At 40.1% G+C, this 25,247-nt stretch overlaps 1 protein-coding gene across 1 annotated transcript; it reads right to left on the reverse strand.

Annotated features, from left to right (window-relative positions):
* Positions 1 to 2,962: 2,962 nt before the first annotated feature.
* Positions 2,963 to 25,197, reverse strand: BMS1 (BMS1 ribosome biogenesis factor). The gene is made up of 23 exons (XM_041474921.1): positions 25,099 to 25,197; positions 24,590 to 24,824; positions 24,015 to 24,205; positions 23,578 to 23,657; positions 21,953 to 22,141; positions 21,359 to 21,501; positions 20,002 to 20,123; positions 19,200 to 19,396; positions 18,359 to 18,495; positions 17,046 to 17,872; positions 16,138 to 16,239; positions 15,066 to 15,223; positions 14,453 to 14,534; positions 13,429 to 13,505; positions 12,200 to 12,385; positions 10,602 to 10,790; positions 9,831 to 10,011; positions 9,278 to 9,336; positions 7,093 to 7,215; positions 5,906 to 6,053; positions 4,856 to 5,031; positions 4,199 to 4,360; positions 2,963 to 3,488 (listed from the first exon to the last, which is right to left on the reverse strand). The coding sequence occupies exons 2-23, from the start codon at positions 24,763 to 24,765 to the stop codon at positions 3,252 to 3,254; spliced, it is 3,942 nt and encodes a 1,313-aa protein (XP_041330855.1). The 5' UTR covers positions 24,766 to 24,824; positions 25,099 to 25,197; the 3' UTR covers positions 2,963 to 3,251.
* Positions 25,198 to 25,247: the final 50 nt, after the last annotated feature.

Below are 25,247 nucleotides of genomic sequence, written 5' to 3' on the forward strand. Positions count from 1 at the left end.
TGGGGGGCGAACACCTGAAACACACAGAGCAGCTGGAGCCAGGGGAGGAGCCTGCCTGACAGACACACTGCAAACTGCTGGAGTGGGTATGTGCCAGGTACCTGTGCCACAACCCAGCCTCTGGCACGGGGCAGATCACATTTGCTCCAGAAGGTGTATCACCAATTCCAGCCTGAGATCAGACTGGAACAACACTAAGAGTTAGGAGGAATGAGGCCTGGTAAAGCGAATCTGGGTAGAAGGTTGTCTTCATCGAGCTTTATGCTTCCTGGAAATGTTTTATTTACAAGTGAGCCCCCAGCTGCCCTTCACCCGGCATTAGCCTTTGCTAACCACTTCCACAAATAGCTCCATGGGTTACATCAGCAACACAGCTGCCCTCCTGGCTGCCGATCGACCCCTCACACCTCTATTTATTTTTGATTCCAATGCCTGTTTCCTTGCAATTTCAGTTTCTTTCAAGTTGCGCATTTCTGCAGCCTCGCAGGGTGAACTGTTGCTGTTGAAATCCCCCTGCTCACAGGCAATTAGTCAGGATACACTTCCATGTGAAATACTTGGGCATACAGTTCATCTGGTATTACCCTGCCTGGATAACCTGTATGGCATCTTCTACCAGCACATTACTTTTTTTTTTTTTTTTTTTAGCACGGAAATCGTTGTACAAACGACTTTGCTTTTGTTACAGTTTTTCACGTTTGCCTCAGGCTTAATCACGAGCACAACTGCTAATTATTTGCGCCTCCCAGAGCGCTGGCCGGGCTTATCCAGGATAAGAACAGCTCAGCCCCTCCTTTCGCCACCTGCCAGCCCCGGCCTGCTGCCAGCGATTCCCTCCGATAACCCGGGCTGCTTCAGCAGCTGAGGAGGAGCAGTAAATATTGTTTGTTTTCCTAGGGCAGTTTTACTTGGAGGCTGTGGCGAGGGATGTGGGGCTGGGCGGGGGCACAGCTGAAACAATCCCTGCTAAAAGCAGGCCAAAAGCACCGTGAGATTGCCGCTACCACTAAAAGCAAGATTTATTTCGTGTTTGGGGACAAAACCCAAATACCTTTGTTAGCTGGCACGTGGTGGTTCTCCTCAAAGCAGTATTAACATCTCTCCAGGCACGCAGGAGCTGTAGCTCTTTCCAGGCTGGCAGAAATGCCGGGGCAGGGCCCCTGGAGCCTTCCCGCAGGGCTGGAAATGCGGGAGCAGCCGCAGCCGGCAGGGAAGGCCCGGGCCCGGCCCCTGTGCCAGCGCCTTTCTCTCGGCGGGGCCCACCACACACACCAGCTCCCGCCTGCCACCAAACTTGTCTTCATTTCAAACAAATCTGGTCAATTTCCAGCGTTTTCTCTCCCATTGAAGAAGACTTCCTGAAGAAAACAAGTATAATCCAAACCAAGTATCATACTGTCTTCCCAGGTGTCACATCTTCACGCTCAGTTGGCCCTCCAGGTGCTTCTCTCCACAATGAAAAGAAGACTGAAGCCCACCATTTTTGTCTCTGGCAGAGCTATTATGGATAAACCAGATCAAAGTAATTTTTCATGACATGCAAATAGCAAATATGAAAACCTAAAGTCAAATGTGCAGTGCTAACTTCCCAGGCAACTGCTTGTCACATGTGAATGCATGGAAGATGCAAACAACAGCACTTAAGATGGAAGTTTGCTCACATCAGCATAAAAACAGGGTTAAGAGGAAACATTTCCTTGATGGCTTGATTAGAACTAGCCTAGCACAGCTGGACAGAAGCAGAAAGAACCCAGCAGAAACAAAGCCACGGCCAACCATCCTGTACTGCTCCGTGGGGCAAAATGCCAACAATTTCCTTGTAAGTCTCTGAAGGCAGCAGTTGTCTATTCAGCAGAGACTCTTCAATTATTCAAACATAAACCATGTTTTCATATTCACGTGACCTCATCTGAATCTCACAAGGGAAAAAAAAAATTACTGACAAATTAATTTGAGTCAGGTGTCGGCCTAGTATCATATAGACAAAGATGGATGCATTAGAATTTCAATATCAGTAAACAGAACATTATGAGATTAATTAAGAAAATCCCAAAACACTAAAATGTTTAAAAAAAATCTACAGACCCATTCAACCAAAGGCTTTTGTGTGAGGCAGCCTGATCCCACATGGGATCTCACATCTGAGATAGCAAATATTACTACAGTGCAATAATAATGAATTTCAGCTTGACGACAAAGAGTAAACTTTTTCAGAAATGAGACCAAGAAATTACTGATATTATCTGCCCCACTGCCTGTTTGAGGATGAAGTATTAAAAATAGGTATATCATAGTAACTACTTTTTTATGCCATAGATGGCATAAAAAATAAATTCTACTGCTCTTCCAACAAAATGATTGTTCAAAGTCTTCCGTCATACAGAGAAAGGCTTCCACTGTCAGTTAATTCAACAGGATTGAAACCATCTACAACCTCTTCTCTCCATTCATCTTAAGCCTAACAGTGTACCGTGAAACCAAACTGGCTGGATACAGGAAGATTTTCCCAAAGGAAGCAAGTTACCCTGTCAGTGCTTACCCCACAGAAAATCACAGAGTAGCTACAGACATTTGGGAAAGGTCTGATACTGTTTTCCCAGAAAGCTGCAGTCAGTGAGGGACCTACTGACAGCCTCAGGGCGCCAAAATTGGCCAAGTAACACAAGATCTAGATGCAACACTATTTTGAAGATCTGCTTAATAACCTAGTGAGAGGTGGAAAAAACTGAGATCTTTCATGCAGGGGGAAATGATCTAAGTACAGGAGTGAGCTACTCTGATCAAAGATAAAGAATTTCCCAAACTCCTACCCAGTAACTGTTGATCTTCACACCTTTTAATAAGAGATTTGCCAAGGGCAAAATTTAGGTAATAGCTCAAAGTAAGGGACATATTTGGAGACATTATGGGGAGTTTTCTTCCACAGAAGTTCACTAAGACAAAACACAAAGAAACAATATTCTGTAATTGATTAAAATACTTTATTGGCTAGACAGAAATATGCAGTATGAATAGAAATATACTGAAATACAAAGTCCTCCAGAATATTCCTGTATAAAAACCACAATTCATACTTCTACATCTTATTTATATACAATACCAAATGTATTCAAGAGTGTGAGTAAGGTCATATTTGCATTTCTTTCTTCTCTTGAAAGTACATCTGGTGTAGTCCAAGGCCTTTTTGTTTCTTCAAGAGAACATTGCACAGCTACCCTATTTCCTCATTTGGCCTGAAATCTGATGAAATTTCACATGCTCTTCTCTCCCTTACTAGATCCTTTCAAGCTTGACTTCTGCCTCTTTTTCTCCCTTTGTCCCAGTATGCGATAGACTTTTTTCTTAGCCTCCTTTTGCCTCTTGAATTTCTGTTCATCCTCCTTCTGCTTAACTTTGAGATATTCTTTAAGCTGTTCCCGATGCTTTACTTTGGCTTTATTTATCTTGTAATTATTCACTGTACTCAAAGCACTGAGCAGAGCTGATATCTAGAACAGAAAACAGACAATCAATATACATGCAGCTCAGTTTTGGTGAGCAAGAAACAGTGTAACCTCAGCAGACACACATAATGAATCAGAGATTCAAGGCAAGTTCCTAATTATATCTGCACCTGTTACCCAATTTCTAAAATGGTTTAATTATTTATCCTGTTAGGAAGTTAATCAAAGCTTTAATTTTTGTGAACTCTGATTTTGGTTAGCTAGCTTTTAAAAGGCTATGCCTAATTGCTACTATAGAACACTTAAACTGCAGTTTGGATCTTTTTGCCTCTGCAAGCACTCTAATTCTCAATTTTGGAAGCAGAGTATTTGCTTCAAATCCTGTCTGTGTTAATAATGCATGGCAATGACAAGTCAAATAAAAAACTGCAGCTGCCAATTTAAGTCACCCGTAATACGAGAGCACTAAATCCAAGTGAAATACCTTGCAAGTGCTGTGACAAGGACAAAAGTCGTATTTAGGCTTCAGGTGACCTACTAGTCTAAAAAATAGACACCATCCACTCAGTGACAGTTCCATATACATACTGTGTGCCGAACAGGAACAAAACAAATTGCAAGTGATCGTTTTCCACTAGGAACATATATATCTTTAGCATTAGCAGTAGATTCGAATGCCAAAACAATAGTTAGAAAAGCTTTAAACAACACATTTACCCTTCAGGAGTCCTTGATTCAGAGTAAGTGATAATTACCTTCTTTTCATGAGGCTCCCTGATAACAGCTGGTCTCCACTGGTCTTTTGGAGTTTTGCCTTTCTTCTCAAGATTCTTAGGCTTGTTCTTAAAAGGCAGTGCCTTCTGCAGTGCTTTAGGAATGTGGAGCTTATTGAAGTGCCTCTTCTCCCTCACAATAGGCTAAAAGAATAAATACAGAACATACATACAACACTTATGATCTTAAAAAGCTTTTATTTAATTTTTCATCTTTCAGCGGGGAAAATACCCCAGAAAACACCACAAACCTAAACAGAAATACACATTCAAAAAAACCCCAAACCAAACAAACCACAAAAAACACAAACCAAAAGTAAAAAAACCAACATCCTCTGACATCCTTGGACTGAACTGTAAATTATATGTTCACCCCAATTACTACAGCAGAAGTCTCTGTAAGCTTCTGGAGAAGACTTCTACCCTGCAGATTACTTTATAAATTTAAACTGACCCATAACAATCTACTCTCAACTGTTTTATTTCCATCTCATGCCAGGACTGTGCCTTGTAGGTAAAAATTTAAAGTCACACATGCATGTGTATGAACATGTATTTATACTGCTCTCAGTTTGCACAGCTATGAGACACACTGCAAATTTGACTGGTTTTAAAAAACAAAACAAAACAGAGATATACCTTATAGAGAGAATCCTTGTTTTGTTTCAGTTTGATGCCTCGCTCATACCTCAGCTGGCCTGTTGTCTTCATTCCACTCCAGCTATCCTTCTCACCTGCTGGTTTCAGCAGGGATGTTACGGGGTTATAAAATGCTGGGATAGAAACAGGATACCAAGTCCTCACAAAAACAATATCTGAAAGAAAAGGGAACGTTACTTGGCTCCAAAAATATGAAATGTAAAGAGTTCATCACATCCACATGCTAAGCAAAGATTGCCTGAACAGAACAGATACTACACCACATGCTAGCATTGTGTTTCGTATATAGACCACATGTCTTCAACTTGTGGTAAAAGCATAAAGGCATGAACAGCACACATTCCTGAAGAGTAGGCAGCTGAATACCATCCTGTTCATCATTCATATTCAAGAACAAACAAGAAAATTCATATATGTAGATGTACCTGTATAATTACTGACAAAACCAATTTTCTTTTCCTTTGCCTATATTTATAAAAGAACTAACTTGCTTTTATTTTGTACTATCTGTGATTTTGGTGTGTTTAGGAAACTAGGGCATATAAACCCAAGTAAGTATAAACTCATATTCTCAATATCACAGTGACACTCAGCAAACACAGGAGATCCTCTGCACTGTTTCCCCAAAAGGTTACAGAAAAAAAGTTTACTGGAGTTACAATACCAGTCCTTGGACTTGTCAGAAAAGTGTCCTTCTAGCACTTGTACCACTAAATTAAATTCATCATGTTCAAGGAGAAAGGCTAGGTAAAACACTAAAACCATGCTGTGAAAGCATTAAAACATTTGAAGATGCATGTCTTCAACTCAACCCTTTTCATCTGCATTCTATATGACTTCTGAGTCTAAGTGAAAGAAATCCAACATAAAATATACTTCTTTTGAATTTCACTCTGCATCTCACAAGGTATTTCTTACTCTATGAATTCACATCTCAATTATCAGATCCCGGAATTCTGAGACACTGCTTTACAATCTGTGAAGAAGGATGAAAGTTGTGTGATAACTTACATGCAATGTGCAACTTACCACTCATCAGCAACTTGTCTTCAAATGTTGCTCTGAAAGCACCCACGGGAGCTCGGAGGGCCTTTTTGATCTGTCCTCGGATGCCGCTCACGCTACGGATCGCTGCACCTTCAAATTTAGCCACTTCCAACTGAGAGTTAAACATTCCCTGAAAATGTGAATTACCCACCATCATTCAAGATGCCAAGTCTCTCTCTGTGACCTAGGCCACAAAACCAGAATTCCCACAAGCATATCTTATAAAGAAACAGGAGCATAGCATTGTAGCATTGTCTTTACACCAAGAGTGCTGATCATGCCAAAAACCCACTCAGCTGACTTTAGGTGAGCTACTGAAAGCAATCTACTTAGTCATGCATCACAGGCAAGGTTGCTAAGCATTAAATATATATATTTAAAATTTCAAAACAGAACATATCTACAGAAGCTTTATAGTTCTCCTTTAAAGTAATTTGCTGGAACACAGGATACCTTAAAAGCAAACAAACTGCCCTAAGTTGCTAGTTCTGAGATTCTAATACAATACTGTTCTTGAAGATTTGTGCTTCTTTCATATATCACAAGAAAAGCAAGAAAAAATTCTGTCTATGCCTAGTGCAAATACTTGAGTGCTTCATTGCTGGGATCACTGCTTAGCTGCTTGCTGCCTCAAATGCAGAACAACCTAAGCTCTCCCTGAGCCTGAAAGGCCAGCTAAGCACAGTGGGAAGGTCAGTGAACATTCACTTCTGCAGCACTTCCTACACCAAACATTTTTTAACTGTAACTGAGAAGCCTTAAGCACTGCTAGAAGTCTTCTTTGACTCCAGAGCTGAAATTTAGTGGGAAGAGACTGATACCTACCAGGCACTGGTTTACATCCCCCAAAGGTGTCTGCCACTGCTAATCAGTGGGTTTTAGGAAAGAAGCAGGGGGTGGGAAGGGAAAAAAAAAAAATCACACTGAATGTGAATCAGGAGATTGTTCCTGAATTTTTTGTCTGGTTAACAATTATTTGTATTTCTTGTAGTAACCAGTACCTTTAGATCACATGGAAGGGAGGTCAAAAAACCACAGGCAGCTCCTGAGATCCAGAACAGCATTCAACAATAACTGAGAATTTATGCCTCAGGAAAAACAATCCCAGGTTGTATTCCTTCCTAACATCAGTACATCTGGTTTTGCAGTATACATACCTATGAACTTACCTTAATAAAACAAGTGTTCTTGAAAATTTTGAATGGAAAACCGGTTAGCTTTAATTTCTTTACAATAGTTATGGATTTATCTAAATCAAGCACAACTCCTGTGGCAGCAATCCGGAAGTCAGGCTGAAACATCAGATAGGAAAGACACTGCTGAATGTGTATTTGTCAAACAGTGAAGACACCATTTAGAATCACAGAATCATAAAATAGTTGGATTGGAAGGTCATCTAGATGACTTCTAAAGGTCATCTAGTCCCACCCCCTGAAGTGACCAGGGACATCTTCCAATAGATCAGGTTGCTCAGAGCCCCATCCAATCTGACTCTGAGTATTTCCAGAGATGGGGCATCCACAACTTCTCTCATCAACCTGTTTTGTGTTTTACCACCCTTGTTGTAAAAAACTTCCTCCTCATCAACTACATCAACTCTTTTAATTTAAAATCATTCCCCCTTATCCTATCACAGCAGGCCCTGCTAAGTTTATCCCCATATTTAAGCCCCCCCTTATGTACTGAAAGGCTGCAATGCGGTCTCCCCAGAGCTTTCTCTTCTCCATGATGAACCCCAACTCTCTCACAGCCCTTCCTCCTGGGAGAGGTGCTCCATCCTTTCAATAATCTTCATGACTGCTCTCTGGAGCTGCTCCAACAGCTCCCTGTCTTTCCTGTGCTGAGGGCCCCAAGGCTGGCCATGGTACTCCAGCTGGGGTCTCACCAGAGCAGAGCAGAGGGGCAGAATCCCCTCCCTTGCGCTGCTGCTGGCACTGCTCTTGCTGCAGCCCAGGATGTGATATGCTCTCTGGGCTGCAAGTCCAGCATGTCCAGCCTCTTGCCCACCAGAATCCCCAAGTCCTTCCCAGCAGGGGCTGCTCTCAATCCCTTCACTGCACAACCTGCACTGACACTGGGGGTTGCCCCAGGTTTGGTGCAGGACCTTGCACCTGGCCTTGTTGAACCTTATGGGCTTCCCCCAGGACCACTTCTCAAGGCTCCCCTGGACTGCATTCCGTTCCTCAGGCACGTCAACCACTCAGCTTGGTGGTGCCTGCAAACTCCTGTGTCACTTATGGTCAGTGCTGATCAAACAGTGCTGGTCCCAGTGCAGACTGCTGAGGGACACCACTTGTCATCACTGCACATCAGGACACTGCGCTGTTGACCACCACCCTCCAATGTGGCCATTGAACCAACTCCTGCTCCACTGAAGAGTCCACCCATTGAATGAATATCTTTCCAACTTAGAGAGAAGGATGTTGTGGGGCACCTGCACTCCACATTTCACTTTTAAGATTCAGAATTTCTAACCTTTACAGAAGTAATGCAGCATGAAAAATGCAGAATGACGAGTACAGACTAGTTGAGGTGCTGCTGACATAACATTCCTACCATTCACTAATGAGACTTCCATAACTGCCATTCTAATTACCTTGGAAACAATCTAAAAGTCCTTGTGATCTACCTCACTGTGCTCTCTTTATGAAACAGAATCTTACTCAGACAGAAAGTCTCAAAGGAGAAATGCTTTGTGCACTGCTCTAAGACACTGTATTATGCGAGGGACACATGATGGAAACAGACGTTTAAAACACACAAAAAGACAACTGTGCAACAGTACTCGAAGGCATATTTTAGGAAGGAGATAATCACCACTGATTACTGACAAGCTCATTACAAGGCCATGCAAAGCTTTTGTTACCAATTGTCTGCAAACATGAACTTACCTTTGATTAATATATATCTAATAAAGATCATATCTGATAAATACTGCTTTAACACTATTTAAATTGGAATTATGGAATTGCTTGGTTTTGAAGGGACCTCAAAGATCATCTCATTCCAACACCTCTGCCATGGGCACCTTCCACTAGACCAGGCTGCTCATGGCCCCATGCAACCTGGCCTTGAATCCAGAGACTCTCTGGGCAACCTGTGCCAGAGCCTCATCACCCTCACAATACACAATTTCTTCCTGAAATTTGTTTAAAAAAACCAACCAAACCAACCAAAAAAATCCTCTCCATACAGTTTCCCATCTCAACATAATACACCTTTTGAAAGTAGCTGGACTCAAGCTTTTGAGTTTTATCTGTCTTATCATAATGTAGACCTTCTTCCCAAAACACATATATTTTGCCCAAACATCCATAGAAAGCATTAATAAACATTCTGTGGTAACAAACCTACCGTCGTGCCACTGACAGACTGCACTGCCAAAAATCCTGTCCCCTGAGGAGTGATGGGCCCTAAAAGAAAATTAAATGTAAAAATTTCTGAGAAGTTTTACTACACAATATCTAGCCCCTATTTAAATTCCAAAAGCTTAAAAATACATGACAGATATACTCAATTAAGAAAACCAAAGTTTAAAAAACTCAAACTATTGCTCACATTTAAAGCCCCATAAAGGAATGGTTACCAAGAAGTTACTCATGCAAGGGCTTGGCCCATAAGGTGTGCAAAGTCTATCTGCACACAAATCAGGTTCCTCTTCATTTTCTACAACTTAGCAGAATGCTGAGAATTTGTTTAAAAGCCAAGCAATTCACAAATCATTTAAATAATCCACAAATATTAGAGAACTGCCTATTTTCCCATACTACTTGGTGTTATTTTTTGTTCCACGGGGAAGTTTCAAAAGCTGTACTTCTCATTCCAAGAGCTGCATTCCCTGGTACATCCCGCAAAGCCCGAGAGCTGCAGAGTGCTGAAGTGAGCGGGACACAGGAGCTCAGCTCACCCCAGAAGGCCGCCCCGCAGTGCATGTGCTGCGGGGTGTACTTCAGCAGCCGGTGCCGCCCGTTGTGGTCCTCGATGTAGAACATGGGGATGGTCTGGAAGCGCCTCCAGCCCAGCGACAGGATCAGGGGATCGCGCGTCTTCAGGATCTTCTTGTACCACCGGTGCTTCTTCAGGCGCAGCTGGTGAGGAGAGAGGGTGAACCATGCTACTACAGGATGGCAACAGCGATTCTGACATTCAAGCCTTAGTTTTTCAGGAATGATTGAAAACAACTAGCTACACTAGAATTTTTTATACATTAGGCTTTATCTTTATCTTCAATAACATTAGGTTGACTGGGAAGATCAATCAGTATTTTACTCACTCTGAAGCCATGTGTGTATGAATACAAGCAAGTATATTAAAAATACATTTATATATGTGCTAGTAGCTTTTCTGTAGTCACTTGTATATAGATCACAAAGGTCAGAGTGCAATTAATGTTTGCAATTTAGCAATCACAGTATCAGACCTTAGTCCTGAAACACCTCTGCAGCTGAACATTAAACAACAGTAACCTTTTCCAGTTATCCAATTAAGCCTGTAAAATCCAGAATCTGCAGTTGTAGAATTACACTTTGTGTTAAGAGCAAATCCCCTATTCAGGAGACAAGGATGGAAGTTTCTCTCTGTGTTTTCTGTATTTTAAGTACACAGAAAGCAGTAACTCCAGACACCCTGAAGCACACCTGCACTGAGATAAAACACACTCAGCCCTTCGGCTCCGTACCTGTACGTAGCCGACATTTCCCTCGCTGTTGCCGAGACCACCCAGGATGATGGGATAATGAGGATCAAAGTTCAGGACAAATTCACACGGCACATTCTCAATCTCTATTCGAACGTACATGCCAGGCCTGAATCCCTCATACTGCACTCTGGTCTCATCATCCTGATCTTCAAATTCTGCTCGATTAAGCTATGTGACAAAGACATAATTCACAAAATTCAAGTATTACCAACTTGTTCAGGAAGGGATGGTTCTATTTAAAACATTCTAACATTTATATAAATCTTTTTGGGAAAGATCTAATAGGTTTTGTGACTTCCTATTCAGAGGAAGATCTCTACCACCACAAAGCCCTTCCAATTGAGGATCCCAAGCGGGCCTGCTAGTCTGCTTGAAAGACAGTACCCAAGAGAAGCAAATGGCTGAGTGACTTCTGATACACCTTTCACTATGGTGTGACTTTGGATTTTAAAGATACAACTGTCCAAAGTACATTTTTTGATTTAGGAGCCCAAGTACTACCTTTTAAAGTTAACGTCCTGATCTTTAAGGTATCACTTCATGACACCATGCTGCAACTCAGCAACTTAAAAATAATTTTGTGCATCCTCACACTGTGCATCATCAAAAGCTCTTTTGTACCATGGGATAAGGAAGTAGATACTGTGCAAATATTTAAGAAGATATCCTCGTAAATAACAGGAGCCTCACCCTCCTGTTCTAGCTCCTGATGTTTAGCCACCCATAAGACACTGATTCTTTTAGAGGAATGTCCTTCTTTACCCTTAAAGTGCTCTCAGTGCATCAGCATACCAGAGTTCATATCATCCTTTGTGACAGAGAGTAATACAAGCAGGTAAGGATTAACTTAACAACTGCTTAGGGCAAAATTTTGTCAGAAGACAAGACAGTGAAGTTATTAACATCATTATAGTTATTAATGTAAGGCAGTGTTCACCCAAGTCAGTCCAAGAAGGAAGCTACTTTTAAGCTTACAAGTTCTCATGTAAAAAAAACAAAGGCCTGGAACAAAACCAACACCTCACATTCTGGATACAGTTACACTGAAGACTTCTACCACATGTACAGAGCAATAGTCATTAATTATTTTTTCCTCAAAATAACTTCACAGTTGGAAGAAAAGGACTGTCACAGAGAATTTACTTATCCATTAATAACAGTGCAAAAAATCACACTAAAAATAATACCAGGAAAATATATGGCAGAAATTAATATGAGGAGAATTTGCACCTTCCTACACATAAAAGGATGCCTTTTTTATTTAAAAACTTTTTAAGCAGTTGAAGTTTAGATGATACATCCTGGCTTATTCAGTGATTTAAAGTATGGTTAAATACCGCACTCAGTTTAAATTAAGCTTTCATTTGTTTGGCTTGTTTGCTTGTTTTCCCTTCCAGATAACAGGATCAAAAAGTTCAAGCATAAAAAAAGCACAAGCATGTATTTCTTTGTGTGTACTTTCTGAAATACCTCCTGAGCATCACCTGTGTCTCCAGGAAAAAATCTTTGGGAGACAAACTCTGTGGAGCATTGTGGAGACATGTAGCCAGATAAATTGTCAAATTAGCAGATTGTACCTGGGCTTGTTTATGCATTTCTTCTTTAAGATCATCAAAGTATGTGGCATCCCCTTCATCATATTCTGCATCAAACATTTCTTTAAGTTTTCTTTTCTTGTCCATGCGCTCCTTTTTCTTTTCTTCCTCCTCAGGTTCTGGTTTGGACATTTTTTCATCTTCCTCCTCCTCTTCTTCACTTCCAGACTAATCAACAATAAGTTGTCAAACATGTAAAATGGTTCACTGAAAATGATCCATTCTGATCAACAGTTTGACAGATATTGTTAAACAATACTGTTTAACCATATCTATAAAAGTATTTTCTTATAGTGTCAATTATTAGACATTTGAAAAACATTTCAATTTCAGACAGAAATTAGTAAGCTATTCATACAAAGGAGACAACTTCAGCAAGGACCAAAAGATCTCATGATCTAATCATATTTCTTTTCACTGACAAAACTTTTTTGACTAAAGATCATTTTAATGTAAGGGAACAGACCCTAGAACTGACCTACCTGTTATTCTAGAGCTAATATAAGCATTTATAATACAGGAGGAAAAAAAAGTAATTTTTGACAGCATTGAGCAAGCTGGAAGCCTGGAAGCACTCTGGAGACCAGGGAGAAGGAAGTTTGTTCACAGACCATTTAGAAACTGCCAAAATTATGCCATTACCCTCAATTTTGTAATGAATGCAAAACCATCAAGTTGCTCAGTCCAAAAAGAAATTGATTTTTCAGTTTGTACTGTCACAGACAACTACAGTTCTGTTATTGGAAAATATCCAAGCCACAGCATAATATTGCTTCCACCAACCTCCTTTATGCAGATAAGAGGAATGAACTAGGAAACTGTGTCAAGTTTCCATTATTTGTTGTGTTTAAACAGAGTGCTGTAATCTTCTGCATCAGATGAGATGACATAGTACAAACAGTTATGATTACATTTGGTTTTAAAATACTTCTCTCCTGCCTCCAGATCCTCCAGCTCTTGATTAAGCCTGACACCTACTGTTAAATAAGTGAGGTGACTTCTATATAATTAACTATAAACAAAAATTCAGGCTCAGGCTAAAAACACGCCACTCTAGATAAAGTCAGTAATAAACATAAATTTTCTTTCATGCTCCCACTGATTTCCTTCCTATTGATTCTATGAACACCAAATTTATTACATAGGATGCCTACCACTTGAAAAGAAACATACACTTATGTTGCTAAAGAACATAAAAATGCAGATCAGACCTGCTCTCCTCCAGCAGCAGCCTTTCCTTTGTGCACAACCCCAGTTTCCAGATCTTCAAAATCTCCATACAGCTCTTCTGCAACAGTGAGCACCCAAGACATGTGAGCATTAGTTAACCATTCTGCTGTATTGCTCCACACCATCTCCCATGTGTTCAGTACTATGCATTTCTAAGTGCTGCTATGGAGATTAGTTTCAGTCCAAATATTTTTGATTCCCATCAAGTTTTATATGTTTGTTCTGCCCTCTCTATAGCTTCAGCTGAAAATTCCCACCTAAACTCAACGTGGCTCCTCCTTTACCCTTTCAACACCCTTATGATCTAAAAAATGTAAATGAAGTTTAGATCACCCCAAAGGAGTCCCAATACATTAGTTTGCACTCTAATGACACAATACACCAGCAGAGCAATTGAGTTCCTATGTTTAATTAAAAAAAAAAAATTAAATATAGCTGACAGTCTTTAGGTTAAAAACATAGGCTTATAGAAGCCTGTTAAAGCACAATCATGATGCATGTAAGATACAGCCACATTATCAATTTTTAAGGTATTTCCTACTTCAAAAAAAAAAAAACAAACAAAAATAGCACCTCCAAAACATCTGGAGATAAATCTCACTTTTCAGTCTAACATGAAAGACAAGTTTGTCTTCCCAATAAAGAATAGTTTCTCTTTATTTCTACCACGACTATCCAAATGAATAAACCATATATGATGACTAGATGAACTCAGATACATAATTCAAAGCTGGCATGTCCAAGTTGAGACTAAGGACTCCATTTTGTAATTTTAACTACATACTCTATTTTTCAGAAAGTAAATTTCCAGAATTTGGTATGTGCCTAATGTTTCTACAGTGATTGACAGCAATGTGTAATCATGTTAGTATCTATGTAAGAATTTGAAAAAAAAACCCCTGCAAGTGATGCACTAAGGTACAATATTCTACATACATAAGTAAAAAGTCATATTTTTCTTAAAAATCCTGTATACAGGAATAATTTTAGAAGTGTTACACATACCATCTTCCTCCAACAGCTTTGCTGCATCTTTATCATCCTCCCACTTTCCAGTAACAAAGCAGTCTCGAATACTGCTCATAACCTGCAAAATAATTGTCATTGCCTTGCACAGCCGCAGCTTATCATCAACAGAAACGTTCCCCAAGACATTCCCCACTCCCCCATCAGAGATATCACCTCAGAGACAATTCTCACATGCAGCTCCACATCAAGACACCATGACCAAAACTGCACAATGCCTCCCCAAAAGCAGGATTGTGAATCCAGTTTAATTCTTGCCCAAAGGTCTTTGCACTACCAAAATCTCTATCCTACATTGTATTTTCACTTGGGTCTCTCCCCTGCTTTTTACTTTTTGGTAAATAAAGAACAAACTATCATCCACCAAATTTCAAGTGAGTCAAGCATTAAACTGATTTACTGTAACTTGCCGCTCTTGTAAGAACAAACTTTGGAATCTGTTACTTACAGTGACAGCAAGTGGCACAATCTAAGACACTGTGGCCATAGCTCCCCACAGGTCTGTTTCAATGACAACTCAATCATGCTTTATGAGACACAGCCAGGACAGAACCAGGCAGGATATGCAGAACCAATTATCCAGTGGCATTACCTCTTCTAAATCCCAATCTTGCAGCTTTTCCACCAGAAATTTGGAGCAGTCAAGAGCATTAGCCTTCTGTTTGGATGCTTTGTCTGGACGGCTGACACGAAACAAACCTCCAAGTTCATCATCTGCATCCTCGCTCTCCTGGTCCTCATCCTCCACAGCTAAACCAAACACACAGGCTGTGATGATTTCCCCCACAGTACATGCATGAAATTCATTAACCACCTCCCTCCTCATGTTTCCCAACAGCTACAGCAGTTGAGGAAATAAAAGAACCAAACTGGAACCATTTTAAATGTAAAAGCCTGAAGAAAAGGTACCCTGATCCAGTTGTTTTCATAACTGGAGTTATATTAAAAAAAAATTGCCCAATAAGTAAACAGAGGATGCTTGTTCAATATCACAAATCAGAAAATAGCAAAATGATCTGTGAACAGGAACAGGAATTAAGCTTGTGTGTAAATCAAGAATACCAGACTGGACAATCTGTCAGAAAGTCTTCCCACACCTGCACTGTGGAAGGTTTACAAAGGCCAAATTCTCATCATGTTCTACAAAGGTCCTGCACAATGAGATTGGCACACTCAGACAACCACTGTAAAAGTTGTGAATTAAAACAGGACAAGTTACATAAATAGCAATTTTTTTCTTCCTTTTAAGCCAGCTATTTATCCCTTGACGAACACCTGATACTAAGTCATGTCACTGTGAGACAGAAATTTCTGAAACCAGCCAACAGACAACATCCCTTTATGAAACACAATTACCACAGTGGGTTTGCATAATATGTATCAGATCATTACAAACCTTAAACGTTTGGAAGAAATAACTGTATCAGAAAACATGAGTAACAACTGAGTAGTCTGGAAAATGAACTCAAAATGCTTTTTATGGGAAAAGTAAAGACTGTTTTCTCATTACAATTATTAGTGAAAATGAGCATCAGCAATTAAAAAGTCAATTAACTCTCCTCAAGCCTCTCATCAGAAGACCATGCTCAAATATTAAGACTTGAAAGCTCGGTAACAGCTAAAAGCCACCATATCTTGAGACAAGTTTCCAAAGAGATCTGTACCTGTTCCATACACGAGTTTACGAAGATTGGGGGTTGATCGCTGCTGTCTTAGAAAGGCCTCAGCTGCCTTCTGTGTGAGGTCCTCTTTCCATTTAAGTGCACCTGAAAAGGGGAAAAAATTGCAAAAAAGAACAAGAATCAGCAACTACAAAAATAAATTAAATAAGGACATGGCAAGAGGCTTAAGAAGTGTAGACACAACCCACAGTTCCTTTTTCTCACACTCTATATATACACAGAAACATAAACTGTGGATAACAAATTATACCACTGATTTTTTTTTTTTTTTTTTAGGATAGAATTTTAAAAATTTATTAACAACAGTAAGAGGTTTGATCATGTTCAGGATGATACGTGTCTTCTTCACAGACTCACAGAATGGCTGAGGTTGGGAGAGACTTCTGGAAGTCTCTGTGTCCAGCCCCACTGCTCAAGCAGCTACACCTAAGACAAGCTGCTCAGCACCATGTCAGGACGGCTTTTGCACATTTCCAAAGATGGAGATTCCTGTTCCAGCGCTCAGTGAGCAGTTAATGCATTTTAGTAACATTCCCCCAAACATGTTTTAGTCTTTCTAGATGTTATAGAGCATCATAATTTGTTTTACACACATAGCTATAAAGATTAAAGAGAAGTATAAGCAAAATCAATGAAGTTTTGTTTATAAAATGAATCACCTCCGTTTTAGAGGAAGGAAACCTGACACTGCATACTACAATGTAAATGAAAGGCTTAATACCAAGTATTTCAAGCTTTCCTAACTTGAAGTTTTGCTACTTAAGAATTATATATAAATACATATTTTTATATATATATGACAGGCAACATCATGGAGTATTTACTAATTATATCCTTTAACAATTAATAGAATTCAAGTGGACAGTAAAAATTAAACAGTTATAGTCTACCTGTTGTGTCAGCAGAAAGATCTATTTTTTCTTCATACTCCTCTTCCTCTCTCAGCAGGTTCTCCACATCATCATCCTCAGTATCTACAGTTTTAACTTTGGTGTGTCTAACACTATCAGCTTTCTTTGCTTTACTGTGCTGAAATCCATTCCTATTTGACTCTTCAGCTTCTAATTCCTCATGTGATGCTCCTTCATCATCACCCTCTTCAAGGGAAGTGTTCTCATCCTCAGATTCTGATGCCTCTTCTGCAGTGCAGTTTCCTGAATCTGTAGTGAGCACTGCTTTTCTTTTGGGACTGTGCTCTGAGATTTGTGATTTTGTTTCTGTATGTTCACTGTCCATGTCACAGTGCTTAGATTCAGCTCTTTTACTTGCAGCCTCGAATTCACTACCTGAGCTTTCATCGTCACAAGTCCTTTGTACATCCCCCTCCTCCTCCTCATCTTCCTCCATCTCACTGTCTTCAGGGGCAGTTTCTCCTTCTTCTTCAGAGCTCATCTCCAGATCATCATCGCTGTCAGCAAATGCTGGTAGCTCATTCACAGCTTCTTCCTGAGCCACCTCTGTTTTCAGACGCTTGCCTCTCCTAACAGCCATCCCTTCCTGCAAGAGCACTCTCTCACTTTCTTCCTCAGTATCATTTTCATCATCACCATCACTTCCATCTTCAGACACTGCTTCTTCTTCATCTTCTTCTTCTTGGTTATCTTCATCATCACTTGCTACATCATCATTTTCCTTCTCCTCGTCTTCAAATACAGCCTTCCGACGAACTCTTCCGGTCTTCAAATCCACCTGCCTCTCTTCTTTTGGCATCACAAACCTGTTTTCCCAAAGACCACATTTGGGGTAAGATGGCAAAGTACAAGTAAATTTTAATGAAAGAATGAAGCTCCATGTAAATATTGTTAAACAGTTCTACAAATTTTCTTTCAAAGACAGTGAAGTTACGTAGACCATTAGAAAGGCACTGGCATCCTTTAATGTTTCTTTATTCTAGACTATTGAATGTTATAGCCAAAAACAATTGCAAGAAATTTCTTCATTTTCCATGGAATGTATTAAAACAGAAATGTTACTTCTATCAGCAAGAAATTCCTGGAAGGCAGGACTACCCTGCTTGCAAAACTTTCTAGTACAAATTACTCCTATCCCAAAATACAGTGTGGCATATGAGTAATCTCAGGAGAGGAAGAAACAGACAAGATGTCATTTTACTAGCTGTGCTCTATTCAGAATTTTTCCTAAATTAGAGCCTGAAATTAGAGATTCATTCATGCTCAAACACTGCTCAGCATTCAAAACTTACTCTTGTCCTACATCTTCTGAACCTAAGGGTGCAGAGTCCATGAAGAGAGAGACCTTGCTTGATGCCATCTTAACATCAATAGCTGAGTGTGTGGAGATGAGGCTCTGAACAAGTTCCTGATTTGGCCTCACTTCCTCCTGGAAAGACAAGACTTTTTACTTTTCAATGAAGTTGAATAAACAAATGTCTAATGACAGCCACCAGTCTAAACCAGCAGAAATATGCATATGCGATAAAAAATTGCAGAGCATTTTGAAGAAACATTTTCTCAGAATAGAATAGCAAGATCTCCCTCTCCCTCTTCACATTTTAAGGTTATCTCTAATATCAACCCAAGAAAAATTGAAGAGGGAATCCTTCACAATATGCAACCACTACAGTACCAGCAAACACACTATCACAGACCCAAAGGTATTTAACATTTAGCACAATACAGGGAAAAAAAAGATTAATTAAATTTGTTTGTAGGTAAATCTTTTTTTTTTCCTCCCTTTGACCAGTCAAATCCTTGAATTTTTCTTCCAACAATCACCATGTCCTGCAAAATAAAAATAGTAATGGTCCAGCACCAGATTTCATAAATCTTAGGTCAGTATTTGGAAAGTTATTACACAAACTTTAGGTATTTAATATTAAGTGATCTTCCAATGTTTTGTTCAATAACAGATAATAGAAATAGCCCTTTTCTGCAATCCCTGAAGGAGAAAAGAACTAATTACCCACCACGGATAGATAAGGATTGATTATTTTAAAGAAGCTTATTTTTAAACACTTATTTTGGCTTTAAGGATAAAAACTCTATTTTCCAAGAGAATTCAAACAAACACCAGCATTCTTTTACCTCTTCTTTTTCATGAGCATGGCTTCCACCAAGGTCAATGTAAACAGCATCTTTATCATACACAATACCCCCAACTCCTGAAAGAGGGGCATAGACGAGCTTCTCTTTCTCATTTAAGGAACGCTTCTTCTGCTGCTCAGGGAGAGCACAGGGGTCTGGCAGGAAACTCACATCACTTACAGTGAAGTCTCCAACACCTGAGGGGACAGACAATGATTCATCAACAGGAAGCTCTATACCAAACATCCAATTCCTCTTCCTCACCACTGAACTCAGAGAAATATACATGAATTCACCAGAATCCTGCAAAGCTTTGTTTGTGTTTTTGCTTGTTTCCAAAATCAACAACTCACTTTTTTGAGTAGGTTTGTAAATTTATTACTACGGTATTTCTTAATTTAAACTTTTTAATCATTCACTTAAAATAATAAATTATTCAATTCTGACCATAAGAAATATATTACATAATTTACTAATTCACATAATTTAAATTAACTTTTCATTATTAGGACTGATATGTTTTACATTTTAAGCACTTTCTAAAGTGATACACTTTTAAAAAATTTTAAATACTGTGAATAACATGTTTATCAGTGCAACAAAACTGCACAATTAAAAGCAAAACTATTTACAAGATTTATTTTCACAAAAACATGCATTATGAAAAAAAATTTCAAAAACGTAACAGGTATTTAGAAAGGTGGAAAATCTGTTGTATAACATACTTTAAAGATACAAATAATTTCAGCTATGCTGTTTTTCACAGCTTAATACAGAAAGAGTTCTAAGACTGATAAATTACCTGGCATATGAATTTGACTTTTGTTTTTTAGGTGTGCTCCTCTCAGGTATCCATACAGTGATATCTTCCTGTCACATTTGGGATTGATTCTAACATCTTCTGGGTTTGTCAGCTCTTCCATTCTACTCAACATTTAAAATAACAGTTAAAATATCCAGAGTCTCAATGGTAACTTTTGAGAAAAGGTAATTTAAGAGAAGAGAACGTCACTGCTGCCACTGCATGATCTGCTGACTCTAATAATCAAAACTGAATTATCGTAAGAAAGAAAAAATTCATGGAAAAAAAGATCTTCTAAAAACATTTTAGAATTGTATTTTAAAACCTGTATAATTATGTTCAACGAATTTCCAGAAGGTTTACTGACACTTCACTGAACAGGTATTGCTTTCTTAGCACATTTTAACTACTCTTTATCGGCTTTGCACACACAACCCTCCTCTAATCAATATCACCCTTAGAGGGCAAACAGCTGCATGTCACATTCCCTGCAGCCACACAACACCTTCTTTTCCCTAAGAATGGGGGTGAGCAACACAAAACCAACCACAGAAAAGACTGGCTGTCTGCAGGCAGGAGAGGGAAACTCCTTTCCACATTGCACAGGGGAGGCAGCGCACAGAGCCAAGGAGGAGAATGGGGAACACAACCCAGCTGCACAGCTGACCCAACAATCATGGAACTGCAACACTTACAGCAACCAAAAACAATGTTACTGAAAAGCTACAGAATGTGGGGTTTGCATTTTCCCTCTCTTTATGTATTTTGCAGGACTTTGCACAATGCTTATCTACTTCTCTGACAATTTTTCCTGAAGAATTAGAGCTAAAGAAAAGGCTCATTCAAGGCACCTTGGATTACTGTGGGAATTTAGTCATAACTCTAAGCATTCTGGTAATAAAATATGAAAGGTGAGGTAATTTCTCAAGCAGGCACAGCTGCCATCAAGATTACTTTCACGTTCCAAAGAGACTGTGAATCAAATGCTATACTGGGAGAAGAGCAGAAGGGATATTCCAGGGAACTCAGAGGACTAATTCACCAGCTGTTGTTTAATCACTAGAATGCTGTTTCTTTTCCACAGAAATTCAGTATACTCATCAACAAGCAGGATTATTTCAACTATCCTGTGCTTCAAAAGTATTTACAATATACCAGAGGCGTGTACATGATCTGACACAAGTGAAAACTGAACAGCACAACCAGCACAAACCTGCAGAGGCGCCTTCCCTTCCCAAAGCCTCTCAGGGAACACCAAACACCCATTCACACACAGAGCTGAGGGCTAACAGCACAGCTTTTTCAAACAACACGGTGCTATCTAGGCTGAGAATAAAGAACAGAGAAAAACACACACCTGTCTGCAAGAACATACGGGTGAGATGTTTGCCAAGTGAGAGGCCGGAATTTCATAACCGAGATAAAACGCCCCAAATTGTGAATTTCCTGCTTTTGATATTCTCCATGAACCATCCCAGACAAATAAAACAACTTGGCACCCTAAACACATTAAAAAGACATAAAAACACAAAAAATTCTATTTAATACCCGATTATAATTTGTAAATCTTAACTGAAAATTACATTACAACTGGTTCTGAAAGATCAAACTAACCAGTTTACTTCAACATGAAAATTGTCCCTTAAATCTTAATGGGAAACTCTTCACATCCTCAAGACCTCAAACAGACCTACAAGCAGATCCTCCTTGCACAGCACCTGCATAACAAACCTAGTAGCAAATTTAGCAGCTCATCACACTGGGACAGAGAATAATCACACAAGTATTTTAGCAAACAGAAGAAAGATCAAACAATCTGATGCAGTATCAACATTGTTCACTTACCTATTTAAAAGATGTAAGAATATAATAAACACTTAAGTATTGACTCACTTTTAATTTAGCTTCCATAAAGCAAAATACATGAAAAAATTAATGTTAAATGTCATACCGGATACACTTCAGTCCAGAATCTGTGCTTTAACTTCTTTTTAGTCTTCTTTAATTGTTTGTTGTTCTTGAATGTGTCCAAGTGGGTTAGAACTCCCATAATTTTGGGGAAGCCATGTACCTGGCAAATGTTCAGGAATTCAAATGTCTCCATCTCAAATCCAAAGCTGGCATCAATGAGCATGAGAACCTGTAAATAAAATATTCACATTTCACTACAGCATTACCAGAGTGCCCACATGAGCTTATTTCAAAGACCACACTTTAAACTCTTAAGCTTCTCAGGGACCGAAATTTTGCAAAAGGTTCTCTACTTTATTTTTATATACCCTGAAAACCAACTTTGGCTTTTTATTTGAAGTATGGAACTTGGCTGATAAAGATGTTCTAGATGCTCTAGGAATGCAGTAACATTCAGTATTATTATAAGATCTGAACAAGTGTTTACCTGGTGAATTTAAAACATGCAAAATTGATTATCTTCCAAGATTTTCAGGAACATCTTAGAAAATTAATAAAATTTATTAAATTGAATTAAGAAAATTTTCACTTATATCTGTGTCTTGGATACAGTAATGCTGCTAAGGCCAAGTCTTTTGATAAATAAAACCAACTTTTTTCCCTTGTTGCAATTGCTTTTACACATCACTAAAATGCTCTGAAACAGCAGCCAAGAGTCACATGAAAATGGAAGCAAAGTTGATTTAGGGTTTTAACAATAAAGAACTTAAAGCATACAGGAACTGATGACAGATCTTCAAGCACTGATGTAATCTCAACCCCTTAACAATAAATCCAACCAGATTCTCAGCACCATGTGCACACAGAATCTGAAACATCCACCAAATATACCAGCAGAAGTATTTGTACTGTTTGGTACACTTCCCCTACTCAGTAGAAAACATAAAAGTAGAAGAATATCTAGATCAGTGTACACATGTATTTAGATATTTACATAGTTCATACTTAGACAAGGATCCCAATACCTAATCAGCTTGAATATTATACTCCAAATCCACATGTAAAGTAAAATTCTGAACAAAGGGATCATGCACTGGATCTCTAGGATCAGTTGGTGTAATCTCTTGATGCAAACGTTGCAAGTAAATTACAACAGTGATCACACCCCACTGAAATCAGCTGCATTACTACAAAACAGATGGAGACAGATACAGTCCTCAGGGTGCATAAAAAACCCCAACCAGTACACTAATACATACTTGCACTTTGAACATTATTGAAAACTTCTTGACTAAAACTCATTTTCAGATTTTATATGTTTAACCATATAAAATTAATGAGAAGCCACTGTGTCACCTTGGCCTGTAGTAAGATCTCCCACTAGAAGTTTACCAGTTGCATTAGCAATGAGCTCAGCAGCACTTCCCTTCTTTCACATCCCCCCCACCACACACATTTTACTTTCCCCCACAGGAGGAAAGTTCTGGGGTTGTTCCAGAACATAAGGTCTGTCAAAGAGCTCAGGTCTTGTTCTCTTTGAAACCAAAGACAGTCTTGCCTTTGATAGCAAAAAATGTGTAGAGAAACCAGACACTGGTGCAGTCCAATCAAAAGTAGCATTTTCAATATAAATTACAGCAGAAATCACATTCCATGTTAACTTACCAAATCAGCAACTTTAGCCAGGTCAATCATTGTGTTAATGTCACATCCACATTCAATAATTGTCAGCCGGCGTTTTTTACCTGAAAACAGAATTAAGCATCAAAAACTGCAACAGAGGGAGCAAACCAATTCAGACAGTTTTCTTTTCAGGTCACATTCCTGGAGCTCCTCCAGGGTATCTGGGACTCAGGCTCTTGTCTAGCATGTAAGTCATCCAACATGCATCACTGCAGAAGTTTCTCATTTTCCCTGTTTGTAATTTTTTAGCTTAAAATTATCCAATCTTCTTTTACTGTACATATGCCAGATCACACATCCAAATGGTATCTTCAAAATGACCAGAAATCATGAGAACATTAACACATCCCAGCTCTCAAAGCAAGACAAGTAAGCAGCACAAAAAGAAGCATTTCCATTTCTCCTATCTTTGTTCTCACCTGAAACAATTGTAACAGGACCCCGGATTTCAACCAGCTTTTGCCTTGTGAAGTTCTTAATGAGACACTTTATTACAGTGCTCTTCCCAACCTTGGGAGGGCCAACCACAACCACCACCACGGGAGGTGGCTCCAGAGGAGTCCGGTCAACCACGGGAATGTGATGCTTTTTAGTCTTCAGATCCTGAGTTCTGAGGAGAAATTTGTAATAAATAAATACAGGAATGTCACGGATAGTGGCATTTACTATTTGAAAGTCTTCAGTGTTTGCAAAGGCTTGAACACAAAACGGAGCACAAGCAGAGACACCAGGTATAGCTCCTTAAACTCCCACTGAGGAGCTATACTGCTTTTCTGCAGATTAACACAGTGTACAATGCAACAGAGAGGCACAAAGCACCCCACTGCCGACACACACACAAACTACAGCGTGACTGGGTGAATGATGAACCTAGGCAGACACACCAGCGAAAATCACACTCTGTGTATGTCTACACAAAGTAACAAAGAAAGCTCAGGCAACTCCCACCCCTCCAGCCGCCTCTGCACCTCCGGAGCCACTTCCCACTCCTCACCGATGGAAAGTCCTGGCCATCCGCACAGCCGACTGCACTGTAAAGGCTTTGGGGTTTCTCTTCCGTGCATTCTCCTCATCGCCTATTCCCAGGTCATTGAGATAACGTTTCCTTTTCTTCTCTGCCTTTGGCCCGCTATGCTTTGCACGATGCTTCTTCTTTTCTTTTTCCTCCATCTTCCCCGTTCAACAGCTGTTTACAACCAGCAGGATGCCGAGTTCCTCCGTGTGAGCAGCTGGCACAGGCAGAGCACAGTGAGCACGTGTGCACAGCGCACCAGCGGGAGAACACCGTGCAAGCACGAACACACCCAGCTCACGGGGCCCAGTCACGGCCTGCCCGGGCACGGCAGCCCCCGGGCCCCGCACTCCCGGCCCAGGGCCGCGGGCAGGCCGGCAGCGCCCCGGCGGTGCGGCCGAGAGCGGGGAGGGAGCAGCGGGCACAGGCGGGCCTCAGCCGGCCAAGGGCTCCTGCCGCGGGGCCGCTGCCCACGAGCGGCCACCACTCACCTGGGCCCTGCGTGCCGTCCCGCTCCCACACTGTCCCCTCTGGTCGGGTGCTTTCCCTCCGGTTCGGTGTTACCCCCCGGTTCGGTGCTGTTCCCCCGGTTCGGTGGTGTTACCCCCCGGTTCGGTGCTGTTCCCCCGCCCCGGTGTTA

The sequence above is a fragment of the Pyrgilauda ruficollis genome, unplaced genomic scaffold (assembly GCF_017590135.1).
Source record: "Pyrgilauda ruficollis isolate IOZ18807 unplaced genomic scaffold, ASM1759013v1 scaffold11, whole genome shotgun sequence".
Classification (NCBI taxonomy): domain Eukaryota; kingdom Metazoa; phylum Chordata; class Aves; order Passeriformes; family Passeridae; genus Pyrgilauda; species Pyrgilauda ruficollis.